We start from the raw sequence: 20,289 nt of genomic DNA, 5'->3' as shown, positions 1-20,289 counted from the left end.
TTCACCAGGAGGACCGAGTTCATCACGTTCAGGGAGGAGAACCCCTGGGACGCCACGCCGATCACCCCTCCCAGCTCGCAGGATTTCGGGGACGAGATCAAGAACCCCTTTTACCCGGTGACAAGTGAGACATACGGCGCTTACGCCATCACGTGCGTCTCCGGGGTCATTTTCCTGGTGGGGATAGCCGGCAACATTGCCATCCTGTGCATCGTGTGCCAGAACTATTACATGAAGAGCATCTCCAACTCGCTGCTGGCCAATTTGGCTGTCTGGGATTTTGTGCTCATCTTCTTCTGCCTGCCCATGGTTGTCTTTCATGAACTGACAAAGTCCTGGCTGCTGGGGGAATTCACCTGCAAAGTGGTGCCCTACGTGGAGGTAAATGAATCACTGTATTCTTTCATTCTTCTCTGAATATCTCAGAGACAATTCATGCATATTGTCGTGGCGTTCTGAAGCCAAAGCATACAGGCAGCATTGCCATCTGCAGGGATGACAGATGATTAATATGGCTCAATGTGTGGCCCTTACCGCCATCCACCTGGTTGGACATTGGGGTTTGAAAAGGAAGTTCCACCCTCTTGTTACCAGAGCAAATGGACTTAAAGAGTTGAGCTTCAGGTTTTAAGCCCTGACTGGCTATAGGATGTCACGTCAGCCAATAACAAGGAGACTCTGTTGTCACTTGTTGTACACCTGCTACTGGAGAGAGAGAGAGAGAGAGAGCCTCACCTCGCCCTCAAGGCGTGTAGAGAACATACTATCTCCCATTCAGTCTGACTTATACAAAAACAGTCTTCTCCTGTTGCTTTCACTGTACATACATATAGTTGATACAACTTGTTATAGGTGACCAGTATTCCTGCCCCCCCCCCCACACACACACACACACACACACACAAACACTCAGTGTCTCTCCTCATCCTTGTTTTGTTTGTTGAGTCCATGATAATTGGATGGATGCTAGATTTATTTATTTTTTCACACCATGTTGATACCTTTCCATTTGTGTGCTCACCATAATTGCACGAGTGTCAGATTCACCAGCCAGGTGAATGTCTTTAGTATAAAACAGGGGTTTCCAGCTCATGGGTCATAAGCTTGTCTTAAATAGCTATTGTGACAACCGGGCTGAAGAAGGGACAAAGAGGGGCGGCTGCACACACACAATGTTTAATGGGTTTTAAGGATTCTTTGGGGGTTAACCCAAATACATCATGAATTAAACATCCAACCAAATTGGAAGCAATGAACATACAGTGTTGCTGGCAGCTTAGGCGCATGAGTAAGCAAAGAGTGCGCTGTGCAGTGCAGCAAAAAAGAAGGTGACAGCAAATGTAATCAAACTCAGAAAAGACTAAGTCAGGGGAGAGAGACAGCTTCCATAGCCAGGCAGTGAGCCAGAACCGGTGACGCCCTCCGGTGACCACAGAGCCGGCAGACAGGGAGGCCGGCCCCATCATGAAGTGATAATATAAGCATGTCAACCATGGTATTATCTTCAAATCAGCTTTGATGCAAGAATGCCCACACCTCACTCATTTGGACATGTTGAGCTTTGAGTTTCACAAATTGTGAAGCTCCCATATATAGCTTTTAATTGCAGACAGATGTGAAGACCAGTTTCTGGAGCTGCATCATAAGTTAATGTTTATTCCAGCGTGAAAAAGACTTTCACCTTATCAAATCCCTGTTCTTTTGAAATGAAGGTGTGTAGCCCACAAGTTAGGGAATGATACCACTAATAGTTCAGCAAGAAAATAGGTCACAACTAGAAATGTGAATGTGCTTTGGAGTCACAACCTCAAGTCTGCTCATATTCACATAAAAGTGGGGTACAGTTAGTCAGCTGTATGATTACAAATTACTATCAATTAGTGATGGCTTGTATTTGCACCTTTGTCTCTTTTTTTCTGCTATCTTGCTTGCCAAGTGTTGTCTTCACTGACCACTTACTGTAGTACATACCGTATCCCGTTTGCTAATTATTTTTGCAAACACCTGGTGAGTGCATACGGTATGTTTTAATGATTGCATGTGTTATTGCATAGGTGCTACTCAAGGACTACGGGATATTCTTTAATAACTTTAATAACCTACTTACGCTGCATGGACCAATAGCTATTCTTAATGCAGTGTGTTTGTGGAGGGGTGGAATTCACTTGTCTCTGTGCATTCATAACTGCATATGCATGTGTGTTGTATAGTGAATATCTATCAGGACGTGTGCACTGGGGCCTGCCTGTGTGTGTGTGTGTGTGTGTGTGTGTGTGTGTGTGTGTGTGTGTGTGTGTGTATGTGTGTGCGCACAGGCTTGCATCAAAACAGGCCATGAGTAATGCAGCCTGGGGTTCACTTTCTCCCTGTGGAACATTGAGAAAAACACACACACACACACACACAAACACACACACAGTCATCCCATGGAGTGACGTTATTCTTCACTTAACCCAAATTCAGCCATGTGGAATGTCAACATTTGGCCTGAAATAAAGACACACATGCTTGGATGTACACACAACACTCCGACACAAACATGAAGCCCAACTTCACGTGTCCATGCGTGCATAATCAGAAGATGGTATAGATAACGCATCACCATCCCCTTGGAGAGTATAGCTTCCCACCGTGCTGCCTTCAGTAAACCTTGTTTTATTCAGTGTTTAGTAGAGCATGGAATCGGTCAAACCGCAAAGATTAAGCAATTATAGGTGTGAGATGTGAGAGAACGGGACAGGGACATTGTGTGAATGCTGCACAACATAAATATGTGGGTTACAGCCAGTCTGTTTTCATTTCCAATACGCTCCTGTTTCTTGCTGCTGTCATTGCAGACGACCTCTCTAGGCAGTGATGCACAGAGCAGCAAATTCAGGCAAAACTAATGGGCAATAATTGGTTTTTTTGCACCTGGCTGTTGATTCGGATAAGCCTGCAAAGTAGGCTGAAGTAACAAATACCCAGTGCAGTAAGCATTTTATGAGCCAGAGGGGGGAACGAGTCATTTGTTGAGGTTCATTCCGAACTGTGCTGCTGTAACGGAGGGATTGTTTGTCTCATTACCCCCAAATAAAGAGATGCTTACGAATCACCATCTGAAAAGGCAAGTATAGAATGTTGTGCTTCAACAGCAATGCAAATTGTGTACCTTTTTTAACGCAACATTGCTCTTTATTGGCGGACGTCTATCGGTTAAGTTTATTGGAGCATAACAACACAGGTGTTCAAAAGAGTACAATGATGATGGTAGTAAATGATAAACACTGCAAATCTGGTTGTTGAACAATACGGTCGATGGAAATATCTATGTATGGAGTATGCATAGAACGTGCAATATGGAGAATTAAATAGCTTTTTGTCAGATTGTAAAACCCTATTTATATGGTTATGTCTCAATTATTAATGACTACTGCCCTTAGTAGACAGAGATGTCTGTGTTCACAGCACAACTTTATGTTAAAAACCTGATTAACAGCTAATTACAAATCTCCATCATGGAACATAAATCTAGCGACTCTCTACAGACTCACTGTCTCCTTAGTGGTTTATTGGTAATTCCACCGACAGTCCAGCCATATCAATATTATGCTACAAAGAGTGAAGAATAATGGCTTTAGGACGTGCAAAATATTTTCTTTGGTGACGTAATATGTCCCTAGCGTTGGACAAATGATGTTATCACAAACATTTTCTCTTGTGCATTATTCTTTTCTGTAATACATGACCTTATTAACTGGTGAATCCCTTAGTCTGTGTACTCCGTACACACATACAGGCTTACTGTGCCTTAGTCTGGAACTTTTGGCTGACTTTGCTGTGGTACGGCGTGCTTCAGCAGTCAGAGAGAAAGAAACAGACTATTGAAGCAGAGAGTGACAGAGGCTGAAGAAAGTGAGAGAGCCATAGATTGGGAGAAAGAAAGAGAGAAAGAGAGAGAGGGCTGCATTGAGCCACAGAGGGCCGGAGGTAGACCCATTGAAATTGGAGGTAATGGCAAGACATACATCAACTTGACACATTCACTGTTCCAACTCACACACACACACATACACGCACACACACACACACACACACACACACATACGCACAGAAACTCACGTACACATACTTCCAAGTTTCTAATCAGAAATACAAATTCAGTTAGTCTGCATGGTTGTGTAGCATCCAGGAATATTTGGCCATTTCACAGGACCCGGAGAGCCAACGCATAAACACTTTTCTTCTTGCTGGTGTTCCAATAATCTAAAAATGTAACTTTCCAATAACCAGATATAGTGAGAGTTCCACCTCCTTCTTGTATCAAGAAAGTTGCTGGAAAAAAAATATCTCACTGTGTAGACTTATATTCTGTACATCCATCCCCTTGTCTGTCTATATATCTAATCTGTACGCACACACACACACACACACAAAGTCAGTAGGGTGTGCTGATCCTCCAGATGGGTGGGATGGTCTTCTCTCTCTCTCTCTCTCTCTCTCTCTGCATCAGCTATCTGTGATTAGAAGCAAGCCTCAGGGACGACACACTCACACACACTTCCATACGGTATGGGAGCATTCTGGCACACACACATTTGGGGTAAAGCGCTGAATGCACACATACAGTTACAGTATAGACACACACACACACAGTTACACACAAACACAAAGTGAGTACACAAACGCATACGGCCTCATGCCCTCTCCGCGCCTCCGCCCGTCTATCAGACATGCGAATGATAGTTAACTGGAAGATATGTAAATATGTCAGGGTATATAATTAGCGCCTCTACATAATGCATGATGGTGAGTGCATTCAGTCGGCTTTTTGTCCGCGCTTGAGTAGATATCATGTTTTAAACGATAAGACAAGACCACACAACAGCATGGAGCAAAAATTAGGCTTGCTGTTGGATGCAATTAACCAAATTGGTAATTATCCATGTAAATGTAAAATATTCATTGGATGATTACCATTTTCAATTAGGTTTTGCTGGCGAAATGAGTATGAACTGCGCATCAGTTTCAGATCAACATGGAACAGACCGTCCGGTAGCCAACCCTAATAGAATATGATAGAAGAGAAGATAACACTTTTGGTTAGGGATCATTGATAAAGATCTGGACTTCTTCACCGGCTCCAGAGTGGAGTTAATTTGTAAATGTCCCGGGGCAATCTGCCACAGGTCAGGGTATAATTTAATGGAAGAGGAATGCATTGTACAGAAGAAGCTCCTGCAAACACAGTGTAAAGGACTTTTTAAAAAAAGGCAGAAAGCCACAGAATAGAGTTGAACACTGTAATGGATGGTTGCTGTTAATTTAATTGAAGCAAGAAAAATGATGATTTATGTGGCTCTCCGTTCCCGGCTGGTGGAGACTATTCCTATTGTTCATGGAAGAGAATAGAATTCAATTGACTGAAAGTTTGTTCTTTACTTTGGAAACACGAGACAAATTTAGCGCAAAGTCCATTGTGGAGCTTTCGATCACACGGTTGTCCCCCAGCTGGTTGCCTGGCAACCTCCCGGTGACGACAAGACTCTCGCTAAGCTAACCGGCTGCAAATTTACCGTACAGAATGTGCGAGTGCTATCAATCAACTAGTCTAACTCAAATAAACAAATGAGTGTTAAGTTTGAAACCATTCCTTTAAAGTAGTCAACAGGTACGATTCCATCTGCTGAAGAAGATCACGAGATATGATTTAAAAAACTCCAGACCGGCTACTAAAAACCATTGTGGCAAGCTTAGGACACACAAGGGGAATTTGTGTTGAGAATGTTTTTGTGAGGCTAGAACAGAATACAATCTGTAACAAAGAGAGAAATGGGATTTTAAAGTGTTTTGCGCTCACATTATCACAAAAAATCTTTTTCAGCCCACAAGGAAGGATTTAGCCATGCGTCTGTCGTAATCCCACACACACACACACACACACACACACACACTCACACTCACTCACTCGCTCATACATATCCACCAACCATACGTGGACTCATATGCACACACCTACAATGAAATAAAATGTTTCATAATTCTACATAAATGTGGACGTGCACAGACACACACGCCTCTAAGTGTGCATGCAGGCGTACATCATACATCCGTTTCCTGTCTCTGCCAGACACACAGCCCAGTGAGACGGATGGCGGCTGTCAGAGGCATGGTCTCTCTGGTTAGAGTTATGGTCTACTGGAGCCTGCACTGGGTCACACACTCAACCTAGAAATAGGACTGCAACTGGAATAAACATTTGTCCCGTTGGCTTTGTTATGCGTATGCATATGCGCGTGCATGCGCGCGTGTGTGCGTGCATGCGTGTGTGTGACAGGCTCCACCAGTCCTTGTTAAAACCCAATTAATAACGCGAGGTCTTTGTGCCACCAGCTCACAGGACCTTTAATCAGGAAGTTAATGGGCCGTTATTAAAAACACCTGCTGTGCAGATAGACGGCCAGACATGTGTTGTAGATGAAAAGCCTTTTTTATGTTCTTTTATTCCCCTTGAAGTCCAAGGTGGAGAAGATATGTATAATATCAAGTGGAAAAACGGTACGTCACAAGCGTTTATCATCTTTTTAGGAGTTGTTTGAATTGAGGGTGTCAAAAATATTGTTGTAATAACAACACAATTCACAGATGATTCACAAAACTGTATAGTCAAGGCATCCTCCCACATGTCAGTAAATAGCATTTGCTCTCTTGCTGAAAGGTAGACGAGAGGATCGATTCCACTTTACTTCTCTGTAAAGCTCCAGCCAGCAGCCGGTTAGCTTAGCTTAGCATATGGACTGGAAGCAGCTAGATGGCTATGGCCAAAAGATCACAACACGAGATGTGACGTGGTACTGCTAAGCTAAGCTGCCTTTTATTCATTTTACAAACATTCGAGTGGTGTCTTCTCATCCAACACTTAGAACTCTGGTATCTCCTGAAATGGGGGCAGAAAAAACAAACCTAAAAAAAAAAAAGTGGAATCATCCTTTTCACTCAAAGACAAGCATGCCAATCATCTTGCCAGCATCTAATATGAACACGACAGAGTAAAGGTTACTTTTTGCAAAAGAAATGCCACATTAACATTGGTAATCATTCTGAAGATGTTGGCTTATTTCTCTCCTTGCTGTCACATCGGACTGTCTCTAACTCACTGATGTGTTCCTTTGCGATTGTCTCCCATTTCCTCATGTCTTTCTTTCTCCCACTCTTTTTCCTCATCCATTCTTTTGTCCCTTATTTGCATAACCCCCTTCCACACACACACAAACACACACAGACACACCTTCATCACCCTACCAGGCCTGACTCTTGGACGATCTCTCTCTCTCTCTCTCCTCCCCCCTCTCGTACAAAGCTATGCTCGTTCGCCCTGCCCTCGCTCTCCGCCCCAACACGCTGATCAAAGCTGGGTTTCCGGGTCTTCCATGACAACCTCTGAAACTGTTCCAGCACTGTTGTTCAAGCCATGAAATATTCACGATGTGCAAGCACCTGTCCATGTGTACTGTGTGTGTGTGTGTGTGTGTGTGTGTGTGTGTGTGTGTGTGTGTGTGTTCCACTGAAGCCACCATATGAGAATGCAGGTGTCCTGGGGCAGAAGTGGGTCACAAGTAGTGCTTGATATGATGCGTGTTTAATTATTATAAAGTAATACTGATAAGAACCAGGTGTCAAAAACACTTTGTTGTTCTCCATTAATGCATAAAAATCTATACCTAGCACGCCGTGTTGTAGTGTGTTCGCTGTGGAGGGGAGTGGAGAAATAACTAGAGAGCACTTTCAGTGAATGGTATCCACACCAACGGATGAGTCACAAGAGTGAAGAGAGGAGAATTGCTGTGTGTCGGTATCAGCTTGTTTGTGTTTTATTCATCGTGGAGATGAGGCGATGCTTTCAAAATCCTGTTTCAACTTGAGTGCCATAACAGCTCCAGACTGACACTTCATGGTTATTACACAAAACACAATTGGGTCGTATTTTGATCTTTTTCTCTCAGTCCAGGTGGTCCAGTAGAATAAAGGCCATTCAATTCAATGTTTACGACATGTCTCATAGTGATGAGGTTACTATGTTTACTGCAATGCCCGCATGCATTAATGCCTTCATTAATGCATGACTTAATCAGAAGACGGCTGTGTTTTGGACAGTTATAACAACCTGTCTTACAATATTTCTGTCACTTGTGCAATCAAAAGAAGAGCAAACCCTTTAACTTAACATGAGCGTGATTGACTCTTAGCTCTTTATAATTTACCTTTTCAAGACTGCAGCACAGTCTCCTGCATTTAGTCAATTTTTCGTGCCTGACTGGCAACATCTGCAAAGTGCACTCAATATGTTGACAGCGGCCCACATCACCTGAAGGCTTAATCCAATTGGAGTGTGAATAAACCCATTTTACTCATATAAATATGAGTTGCTCTGGAGAAAAAAAAACGTCATTGCTTAAAGAGCTAATGAATAATAATTGTTTTGCTTTGGCTGAATTTCCAAACAATTAACTACAACGACAGCTACACGATTGTGGCGTAATGGCACGTAATACACACAGTTACATTGATAACAGTTACTGTCCATAGTGCTGCTGCATGCTACTGCTTTATCCACCCCACTTATCCCTCGATGTTTCCTTCATTATTCTGGTGAGGCAACCATGTGTGTCAGAGGGTCAGTCTGTGCATGTGTGTGTGTGTGTGTGTGTGTGCCTGTGTGTCTGTGTGTGTGAGAGGCCTAGATACACATAACATGTTGCAGTGTGTACATCTATATTGGTCCAGAAAGTATGTGTTTGGAGCACTAAGGCCATCTGGGAAGCTGGCTGTTGTAATTAAATTTGATATGAACAGAGGAAAGGAAGGAGGGATGTATACGGGGGCACAGAGGGTGAGGAGGTAAGGAGAGTAAAAAAGGAGAGAGAAAAGTGATGAGAGTGAGAGGGAGTAAAGGTAAGTAATGTGAGACAAGGCGGAGGACGGAGGGGGGCGATCAGTGGCTGTACTGGCAGTGGTGCTGGAGGCAAAACCATTGACACACACTCACACACAGACACACACACACACACCAGCTGCAGAGAAATATTTTGCACCCTGCCAAAAATGACTGATAATCTAACAGATGCTTTCCGGTGCTGAGAAATTGTGCTCACTCGCTCACAACTTGCAGATTATTTTACATTTGACAATGTGGAGGCAATTAGTTTGATAATATGACAGTTTGGAGAGAGACATTAGCAGGGAAACAGTGGAATATTTAGGAAGTGCGTTAATTAGTGAGACTCATTGAACGAGGATGTGTGAAAACACAGTGCAGTGCTTTTAATCCACCCTGTCACTCGCTAGCTGTGTGTGGTGTCTCTAGGTCTGTTTTCTCTTCTCTCTCACACACACACACACATACACACACACATTCAGAGATGCTACACAGTGTTTATAGCCGCTTACAGCCTGCCATTGTGCTTCTGTTGCTCCACTGCTTGTAATTACAGCAGTGTCAGGTGCACCTGAAAGGCCAACGCCTCTCCTGTGTGCCCTGCCGTTTATTTACGTGGTGTTGGGGCTAGTTGACAACTCGCAGAAAGGCCTTTGTTTGCGTTTGATGCAAAGGAATCCACTTGTTTACTTCACCGACAGCGCTCCCTTAAGATTCTACAAGATAGTGGAAGACAGTTTCTACCCAGGAGATCATTTGGTCAGTTCCTTGTAATTATTGTATTCATTTAAGACTGGGGACCTGACAAGCTCACCTGGCAGTTGAAATGATTATAGTCAAGTTTATTTATTATTAATTTATTTATTTTGCACATTAAAAAAAAACGTTGTCCAAAGTGGTTAACGAAGAGATTATTTGAATTTGTCTGTCTGTTCCCTCAGGTGGCCTCCCTTGGCGTAACCACCTTCACTCTGTGCGCTCTGTGCATCGACCGCTTCCGTGCGGCCACCAATGTCCAGATGTACTACGAGATGATCGAGAACTGCACCTCCACGACTGCCAAGCTAGCCGTCATCTGGATCGGGGCTCTCCTATTGGCCCTGCCAGAGCTCCTCATCAGACAGCTGGTGGTCGAGGACACAGGAATGCCAGACGAGCCTCCCGTTGAACGCTGTATTATCAGGATATCCACGTCCCTTCCTGACATGCTCTACGTGCTGGGCTTGACCTACGAGGGCGCTCGGCTGTGGTGGTGCTTCGGCTGCTACTTTTGCCTGCCCACCCTCTTCACCATCGGGTGCTCCTTGGTGACGGCGCGCAAGATCCGGCGCGCCGAGCAGTCCAGCGTGCGCAGCAACAAGAAGCAGATTCGGCTGGAGAGCCAGATGAACTGCACCGTCGTGGCGCTGGCGATCGTCTACGGTGCGTGCGTGGTGCCCGAGAACATCTGCAACATAGTGTCTGCATACATGGCGGCGGGTGTCCCCGAGCACACCATGTCCGTCCTCCATCTTCTCTCCCAGCTGCTGCTCTTCTGCCGGGCCGCCGTGACGCCCGCGCTGCTGCTCCTCCTGTGTCGCCCGCTGGGCAGGGCCTTCCTGGACTGCTGCTGCTGCTGCTGCTGCAACCACGCGCCCTCCTCGGCCACCGCCAGTGACGATAACGAGCACGAGTGCACCACCGAGCTGGAGCTGTCGCCGTTCAGCACCATCCGCAGGGAGCTGAGTAACTACACACCTGCTGGCTCCAACTGCTGAACAGACGTTCCTCATCAGGGATGATTTCACTCGCCCGTGGCAGACTACGCTAGGGGAGGTATGCCTTACCTAGTCTGGTCACATTTTTAAATGGGTGCATGAAGGAAGTTGGACACTGAATAATCACATTCAGCCAGTGTCCTACATCCTCAACTTTCATTCCTTACAATAATTATGTACACTTACAGTAACTGTATAACCCAGGAAATCTAACAAAGAGCAAACTCTTCTTTCACTCGTGCCCTGGAGTGCTCTTAAAACAGGGTCAGTACATATGTTTAGCAATCCTGCCTGAAACCTTTAAAACTTACAAACTTCCCTGCTGTAGACCGTATATGCCTGAATATCATTGGACAGTTGGGATGACTGTCTCATGTCTGGTTCCACAGAAGAAGTTAAATCAAGTTAGATTCTTTAGATTACATTACATAATTATTTCCCACAGGCCTCGTGCTAGAAGTGGCAGTAAAAGGTAAAACTATTTATCATGGACATGATAGTACAGATTGTGTCCCGATATTTGTTAAAATTACCAGAATAGTTTAAGACGATAAGTGGATTTGGCCACCATTAATAATAATATGTATGTATGGGAAACTGTACTGAACCTGTATCTTAAGGGAGATATAATCAATACGAATCACCTTCTAAATGTGTCACTGTGGAAATTATGGGTATTGGCTAATTAATCATAGAGTGCAACCTTGTATAATAACTCAAATACGGCATCGAGCTGTACGTGTGGGCTGATACAGCCTTCAGAAATACAGGACTCAATTTACAGAGCACAGCCGCTGTAATAGTACAGTTCATGTAGTGCTCCACACGTGGGAACAAGGCTTACAATAATTAAACTATAGCGCAGGGCGTCTCCGCAGTCAGGCAAGAGGAAAAAACAGAGAGGATGGCGGATTGGAGGATCCAAATGTACACGCCAACATTGACACTGTATATACAGGTAAAATATACAGGTGACTAAAAACATAACTGGGCTGGTCTCAGAGATACATAAACACGGACCTGAGTGGAATTAAAAGGTTTGGAATGGACTAATTGAAGTGAAAATAGAGTGGAACGCAATCAAATGAAACACTGCAGATGAAATTGAATGGAGAGAATATGAATTCAGTGGAAAGTAATGGAACATAACACCGTGGAATATAATTGAAACTGATGGACTCAGCGTGGACTGGACTAAAAATAAATATCTGCACTACACTGTTGCATCATGTCACGCCTTACACTTTGGGCTGTATATATATGCTGTACACTTTCTTTGGTGCTCTTATGATGAATGCGCTGTAAACAACAAATCCATCTGTTCCACTTAGATTCTCAAGTAATTGAGCTGCACGATATTTCTTTTGGTCAAGGACACAGTTGTGTGTTGAATACATGGACATTAGTGGGGTACAAGAATACAAAAAATAAAAATCAATGTCGAGGGTCACACGGCTGCAATACAGACAGTTTGGAGAGATCGCCTGAATTGAGTGTAAATACTGCCCTTATCAACAAGGATGGTAACACTTTATTTTACACCAGGTCCTGATTAATGAAAAGATAATTACTTGTAATAAATAGTGTAGAGACTTGGAATAGATGCAATAATTAACTAGTGTTTACATATTTTTATTATTACGTTGATAAATAAATTTAATTGCTGGTAATTAGTTATGAGATGTAACATATTAACATGGATAGTGATGATCAATACAAGGTAATTGCAGCATAATTTAATTATTATCACAACCAAGTGCCAATGCTGTATTGTAACTATTGTAACTGCCGGATTGTAATTATAAGGGAAATTATATATTTGAACCAATAATCACAGTTAGTAAATATCAAGTAGTTTTTCATTTTCTTTTTTATTTACTTACAATTCCTGTAGTAACTGTAAAATGAAGTGCTACCTCAAGAAGGTAAATGATCTCGAAAGCAAGACAACAATTGACTGTTTCCTAATCCCCTCCTTCGAATCGTGATCCATAGTTATCCATCACAACGAGGCAGCTCAGTAACTTTAGCCTGTCCTCCAGCGTTGAGCCCATAGTTTAGTTAGCGAGCTAGTTACAGCTACCATTATTTATCCGTTATCAGTCTCTAGCCAGCCATCTGCGGCTCCTTCTGTCTGAAATGAAGGACCCTCTGTATCAATAAGAAGTGTGAGTGGTAAATATGCCGCCGGTATCTGCAGGTGTCGTTTGAGCAAAGAAAGCTTCACAACTGTAACGGTAACCTCAGGGGGGGCGTGGCTTTACAGACGGTCAATTTTACAGTGTTCTTTTTTATTTTTTACCTCCAACACCCTTTGCAGTTTAATTACTTGAGTGTTTAAGGAGAACCAATGAAATGTTTTCCCCAGTGTATAAATGTACAAGTGTATTGTACTGTAACTCTCTTTTCTTAATCCTACCGATCAGACCTGGGTCAAAAGGTTAAAACCACTATTACAACCTAATGCAGTGCAGGTCATTTAAAGTCGTACTGGAAGCTGAACCCGCCAAACCATTTAATATACTGTGTGATATCATAGCGGAGGAAATGACACTTAAAGGCCTTTATTTTGCTTGTTTAACCTCATAGAAAAAACTTGTTCAATGTGTGTGACTAAAATGAATGGTAGTGCACTCTGTGATGACCCAGGTGTGATATTCAGTGGTATCCTATATATTGCGATGAATCTGAATACGATTCTGCACTGCCAAACACCTATTCTCTGTCTGTCTCTTGTGCTCTTGTGGTAGTAGCAAACTATCTCTGGGTGTCTCTCTCAGCGTGGAGGTCAGTTTTCCCTCAGCACCATCAATACAAGAAGAAGAATTTTACTACGAAACATAAATCCCAACAGGTTTGACGGCACCCAGGGCCAAAGACGTGGATAAAGGGTGTTCCATGCCACAGCTGGAAGCAGCAACCCTTTGGCTTTAATGAACTACGGTTTATGAGCTCCAAGAGAGTCAGGTGGGTGGAGCCTCTGGTTGTGCTGTCTTCAGTTCATCGAGTTAATAGAGGAAATGGGCAGAAACAAAGCACCACTGCATCATAATGCCCTGCAGCCTGTTTGACAACTCTTTTTTATTACCAACACTATCAGGCTATTGTGAGCCGATGTGTAAGCCTGTCCAGGGATCTCAGTTTATATGCCCTCGCACCAGCTCAGTTTCTACCCATTAAAAGGACTTGTAAGAGATTTTTGTATTTAGTTGAGTGAGCTTAAGTCTTGATATCCCACTTTATCTTCTTTTGTTTTGATGTGACGAGTGTACACTGACCTCCTGAAACGTATTCTCTTTCGCTGCATCTTTCCTGGGAGTGCAGCTCGTTCTAAATGGCTCGGTGTGTAGTAACGTGGTTCAAACTATTGATGAAGTGATTCTTGTAAATCAGTCAGTGAGACGTTTATTCTGAATTGTGTGAGTTTCCTCTTCACTCTGAGCAAATTGTGTCTGTATTTGATACCTGAAAATGTAAGCACACAGCCACTATTGTCTCGAAGTCTAGTCACTGGTTTCTAAATAGCTTTTTATATAGCCAAAAAAACTGTCCCTTTGTTTATCAAAGAACTTTATCTTGAAAACTGTATATTAAAATCCTAAATGTACTATAATTGTTGCGTTGATTTATTGTGTGTATAAAACTATTTCTGCTATGCGAGCATATCAAAGGGTGCTAAGAGTGCCATCATCTTTAATGTTATTGTTCCCCTTGACTGAAACAGAACTCTTCATAATCCCATCATCTCCTCCAGCATATTCATAGCAAAGAAAGAATACAGACACCGTCCCATATGGCAAACGGTTGTTGCCATGGATATAAGCGTTGTTAAAGGGATACTCTAGCAATTTAATATTGCAACTCCATAAAGTTGGGAGACTTTGGAGCGACATATTAAGTAATTACCAAAATTGACTCCACAGCGGCTGAGAAATGCTGACTTTTAGTTTCTTGTATGAGTCAAGCTCCTAAAACATTGGATCCTATAACCCGTAATGCAAATGCTCATATGAGAAGTGTCTTTTTATATCAGATGTTTCTCCAGAACCACAGAAGACATTATGTACTTCGCCATCAATCGCTATTGTTTCATGCAAGCTTGAGTTGTAGCGCGTTGAAGTTTACGTTTGTAAGTTGCTCAGTGTTAACACCCACAGCATCACATGCCTGAGACCAGAGCTGGGAAATGCAGGTTTGCTTCTAGTCTTTTCAGGATTCTCTTTGAAGTATTATAAATAAACCAAGATGGAGTCACATGGAGGAACTGACAGTTTGGACAGTTTTGGTGACCTGCCGACACGTGCACTTAGTTATCTCTTTGTCGTGGTCTGACTCTGCGATGAAAGAGCTAGATAGTGCATCAGTGTAGAGATTAGTAACCTCATCTTTCATAACAAGGAAGGACTGCACACATACAAATTGAATTATGTAAAAACAGGATTCAAAAAATTATATAACTATGAAAGAGGTATCTCTTTTCACAGTGCAATAAGTGCACAGGTTCTATCAGAGCACTCAAATTCTGTTTTTAAAGGTGCTATAAAGAAAAGCTATTTTTAAAGCTTCACTAAATGAAAGGGACATTTTCCTTTTGAAACATGAAGAAACTCTAAACCGGTTCCTCCTTGGGAATAAGTCTCAGTGTGTGTCCTCATGTCCTGATTTCTTTAAGATCCTCCCACTACAGCTGTACTACAGCAAAAAGTCTCATTTTCTTTCCTCTTCACATAACAGAGGACTCTCTAAAATATTCATCAGCGATGTATCACTCTGCTCTATTCTCCCAACACATCTCTCTCTCTCTCTCTCGCTCTCTCATTTTCTCTGTCTGTTGCATCCAAAGAGTTATACAACGATGACGTCCTGGGTCTGTGTTAGAGATACGGACGCAGGTCAGAACTGTTTATACCTCTTGTAACTCAATTAGCTGTCGTGTTGGAACACTGAGCAGATGCCAGAAAGCTTCCGCAACCACCAAGAGAGGGGTGGGGGGCACCCCCCTCTCTCCCACCACACCCTGCCACCCCTCCCACAGGACGTTGCGCACTCCCACTGCTGTGAGGAGGTGGTCTCTCTCATTCTCTCTCCATTTTCTTATTGAGATAAGTGAGGCGTTGGAGAGATGTGGGAATAAGTGAGTAAAAAAGAAACAGACCGGTGGGTGAGAGGAGATGTTGTAGAATTTGCCTCTAAAAAACAACACGTTTGTGACATTCGGAAGAAAGACAGCAAAGAACAGCATCATTCATCCTTGCAGATCGGAAAAGATGCTCTACTTTTTCAGCACCCTCAGAGCTTCAATTGGGCACATGCTGGTACTGTGTGGGGAATCTGGGAACAGAGGAAGGATGCAAATGCAAACAGTAGGAGGTAGCGGTGTGAATTAAATGCTTTAATGTAGAAGCATGGCTGACAGGCATCAACCGCTCAAGTTGGAGAAGGTCCAGCAGACAAATAACGCCACATAGAGCAACAGTGACGAAAGGCCCAAAGGAGCTGGTGTATGTGGAGCTGGGTCTAATCAGAGGGAATGGGGCATTGAGCGGTGCGGGTGAGGAGGTGGGCATGAAGGCCAGGCGGAGCAGAGGAGGAACGTGGAGTCAGGTGGGTAGATGGCCGTGGCAGTCAGGGGGGAAAGTCCTCGAGCCGAGAGGATGGAAGTGAAAAGGTGAGGAAAGGGCAAAGGGAATAGGGAATGTGCAGCGGAAGCACGGAGAAAACCTGTGACACACACACACACACACACACAATATAATAAAATAGCACATCATGTACTTGTAACATGACTTTAGTTTTCAATGCATTTGGGAGGTCTTATTTGTAATCCTTTTTTTGTCAAATGAAGTCCTCATTCTGCACCAATTCCACCAACTATCAGAAAACGAGAACGCCCAATTATGGGAGGAATTGTTCACTTTGAAATGTGTGTGTGCGCGCTTCTGTGTGTGTGTGTGTGTGTGTGTGCTTCTGTGTTTGTGTGTGTGTGTGTGTTACGTGGCATCTCGTCCCAGGAAAAGCTGACAGGCAATGTGTCACTCATTTTAGTAATTTGCCCAAAACAGTTGGCCTCCTGCCAGGGCGCTCGCTCACGCTCAATCAGCCTCAATCAGCAACATACTTGCTAAAGTGTGTGTGTGTGTGTGTGTGTGTGTGTGTGTGCGTTTGTGTTTTTGTTGTTTTATTATGCGATTGTCTTCAAAAGCCTTCCCTCTCTAATTCAGCGTCCTATTGTCGCAGTCTTTTCATGAGCAAAAACCGAAAAGTTCTGATCCAGCTTTTGGAGTTGAATTGTGAAGCAGAAATAATATAATCTCAATTTTCAGATAATGGAAAAGAAAATGTCCCGTCTTTGTTTTGCCAATAAACATACTGTAAATAAATAATTGATTTATTTCCTCACTTTCATAATGAATTAGGGAATGAAATTAGTCACAAGATAAGGTTTCAGTATGGCGACAGAATTTACTGTCAGAATCAGCTGCTGCAAAGCAAAATGGGGATAAAAGAGGGTCTCGGGTTACATAAATGATGAGTATTTAAACCCATTATGATATACAATGTGTTGAAATGATTGTTGCTGAAATGCAAGCCAGTCATCCAATCTTTCGTTTAATATCAATGTTACAGTATTTTCTGCTTTTCAGTGCATTTTCAGACTGCTGCTGGGGAACAACAGACTGCTAGAGCAAAATGGCGTCCACTGTTGCTGACAACACATATTTATCTTCCCAGGTTTCTTAGTGGATGAAGTATTTTTGCTTTTACACAACAGCTAAACCCAGTCCCCAGTCCCCAGTCCCCAGTCCCGCTGAACATCCCTGTATACCTTATGTAATCTGGTATTTGCTGTTTCAATCCATAGAGGGTGAGGTGCATAAATACTATTTTAAGATTGCTGTTCTGAGATTCTTCTCCTCACTGTTGTTCAGGCACACTCCCACCTTTCGGTTTTTCCAAGTGTAACTGGGCATTCATTAAAGCAGGAAGTCCCAGCCAAGCAATCTGGCTCGGCTCAGGTTTTTCTGGCTGTGCTTTATGAATGGTTGCTATAGTAACGAGTGAGTTAAGTTACCATCTTTCTAACTTTCTCCTATAATCCTTTGTCGTGTATCTTGCCTTGACATTAGTCGAGCATTAGCTACCCCTCTATCACCGTAACGCTAGCCTTTTGAAAGTTATGGTGTTGTTAAGGTTACACCACTTTGAGTCGTTCTAGTATTACATCCATATGTTTATATCAACAACAGAATGGATGAATATCTCTTTATTTATGGATGAATTTACATCTCTCCATTGCACCTTACTAACTCTGCTTCCTCCCCGGAGTCGTTGTGACTTCACGTCTCATAGGGTCCATTGGACCTGGAGGTGTCTGATGCCTGGTGAACCGGCCTCCCACGTTGACCCTGCTGATCGCCCCGCCCCCCCTCCTCTCTACCTCCTTCTTTTTCATGGATTGTGGGGGTCCATTCATACATTGTCATATTCATGTAATGTGTTTATGTAACTCTGTAATGCTGTTCATTCTGTACACATGACATCTATTGCATCTGTCCATCCAGGGAGAGGGATCCTCCTATGTTGATCTCCTGAAGGTTTCTTCCTTTTTTTTCCCTGTGAAAGGTTATTTTTGGGGAGTTTTTCCTGATCCGATGTGAGGTCCTGGGACAGGGATGTCGTATGTGTACAGATTGCAAAGCCCTCTGAGGCAAATTTGTAATTTGTGATATTGGGCTATACAAAATAAACTGAATTGAATTGAAATTGAATTGAATGAATATACATTACGTCAAAGGTGTCGCTCATTGTGACTCTGCAGTTCCCACTCAGCTATATGGAGTGTTTCGGCATCTTGGTTTTTGTTCATGGCAATACCAGAGGCAATGGAAATAAATAACTTCCTTTCATATCAACCACACACACTCAACAAAAAACCGGCAGGCAACATGCATGCAAAGACAACATGCAATTATGTTCAGTACCATGCGCACACTACTCAGGAGATGAGGTTTTAAACCGATATTACATTTCAGTTTATTTAATAAGTAATAATTTAAATAAAATATTTTTTTTATTTAGAAAATGGTGTTATATTGCAAAGATATATTGAGATCGTCCATTGGGAACTGCTCAATAATATCCCTCCCATTCCTCTCTCTTTCCATACCTTTCTATTTCCTGCCTCTCCATGCATTCATTTCTCATCTTCTCTGAGCTTCATCCTGTCCTCTCATACATTTTAATAGCAGCAGTTTGATCCGCCTGGTCAAAAAAACATTCAAATGCATCCGCTCGTATTGAATAAATACATAACTCAGCGAGACGACTATTATTCAGTGTTGTGGAAAAGACAAGATAAATATTTCCCTTTCTGAAGAGCGGGCAGAATGGGATTTAATCAGAGATGAGATGCTGAGTCGTGTGTGGTTGCTCGATGTAAGAAGTGTCTGTTTGTTTTATGCAACAGAGAACCACTGTTCATCACATGGCTCATGCATACAATTTGACATAACAGGCGCAATACAATTGTTTTGAGAAAAAAAGAATATATGAGCATATATAGTAGATTGAAATGATGCCATTCAGTTGGTAACTGCAGCATTAACATGTATGAACCTGCATGTGTCAAACTGAGGAGCAGCAGTACATTCAAATAGTAGTTCTGTCCATCCATCCACACATTTTCTCACTCAGGGTCAAGCTAAACGAGGTAATCCATAAACTGTTCATTCTTTCCCCCAGGCACTTCCTCCTGGGGCATCCAAAGGCATTCCCTGGCCAGATGGGATGTATACCTCCTGGAGCGGTGTGTCTCCTCCTGAATACCTCTACAGGGGATCAGGTACCCGGACCACCTCAAAGGCTCTTATGCGAGCAGCTCTTCTATTCTGTGTTCCTTCAAGGTGTTTGAGCCCCTCACCTTTACCTGCAGGGGGGCCCAGGCAGCTGTGAAGGAAGCTTGTATCTAATCAAGCTGGCAGCGTGGCTCGAGGGACCTCAAAGTCGGTCAGTCGTTCTGTCCATCAGTCCATCACTCCGTTGTTTCTTTTCCTAAACTCAACACATGGCAACTGGCTTCGACTCGGCTCAGTTGAAAACCACGGTGTTGCTGGTGTATTCACATTTTAGTCCATTCGTTTTATGTACACGTGATGTCGGCTCGTCAAGTCTGTTAAACTCTAGATTTTCCAATGTTTAAACTGCATGATTACCCTTTTTCCAAAAATGCACATCTCACATTGAACAAACATGAAAACATGAATTTCACACAATAACATTGATTCTCAATCTATTCATGTGTATTCAACGTAAACCTTCATTTTCCAGTGTGCCGCGTAGCAACACCCTCACACAGATGAGCGCACGCACAAAGACGGCTCAGGTCACACACACACACACACACACACACACACACACTCTCTGCTCATCATCTTTATGTGTAAGACAGAGCCAGACGAGATGTGACTCAGCGGGTCGGAACCTCTTCTCCTGCTTATTTCCAGGCGACGTGAGTCGACGTGTCAGTCGGATGTGAGTTAGTGCCGGCGTCACTCGGCACAGTGTGTCTTTTGATTGTCCTCTTTGTCCTCTATGTTTTAAACATTATTTAGAATGTTC

General features: G+C 43.1%; 1 protein-coding gene across 1 annotated transcript in view; it reads left to right on the top strand.

Moving 5' to 3' along the window:
- gpr37b (G protein-coupled receptor 37b) overlaps positions 1-14,279 on the top strand; it is a 15,376-nt gene extending 1,097 nt beyond the window's left edge. The window contains exons 1-2 of the mRNA XM_034526531.1: positions 1-381; positions 9,856-14,279. The exon at positions 1-381 is cut by the window's left edge and continues 1,097 nt beyond it. Coding sequence (XP_034382422.1) covers positions 1-381; positions 9,856-10,671 — 1,197 coding nt within the window. The 3' untranslated portion in view covers positions 10,672-14,279. The remainder of the gene's footprint in view (positions 382-9,855) is intronic.
- Positions 14,280-20,289: the final 6,010 nt, after the last annotated feature.

This window comes from Cyclopterus lumpus, chromosome 23, assembly GCF_009769545.1.
Source record: "Cyclopterus lumpus isolate fCycLum1 chromosome 23, fCycLum1.pri, whole genome shotgun sequence".
Taxonomy (NCBI): Eukaryota; Metazoa; Chordata; class Actinopteri; order Perciformes; family Cyclopteridae; genus Cyclopterus; species Cyclopterus lumpus.
Note: the sequence above shows the minus strand (reverse complement) of the source record. Positions and strands in the feature narration are given on the sequence as shown.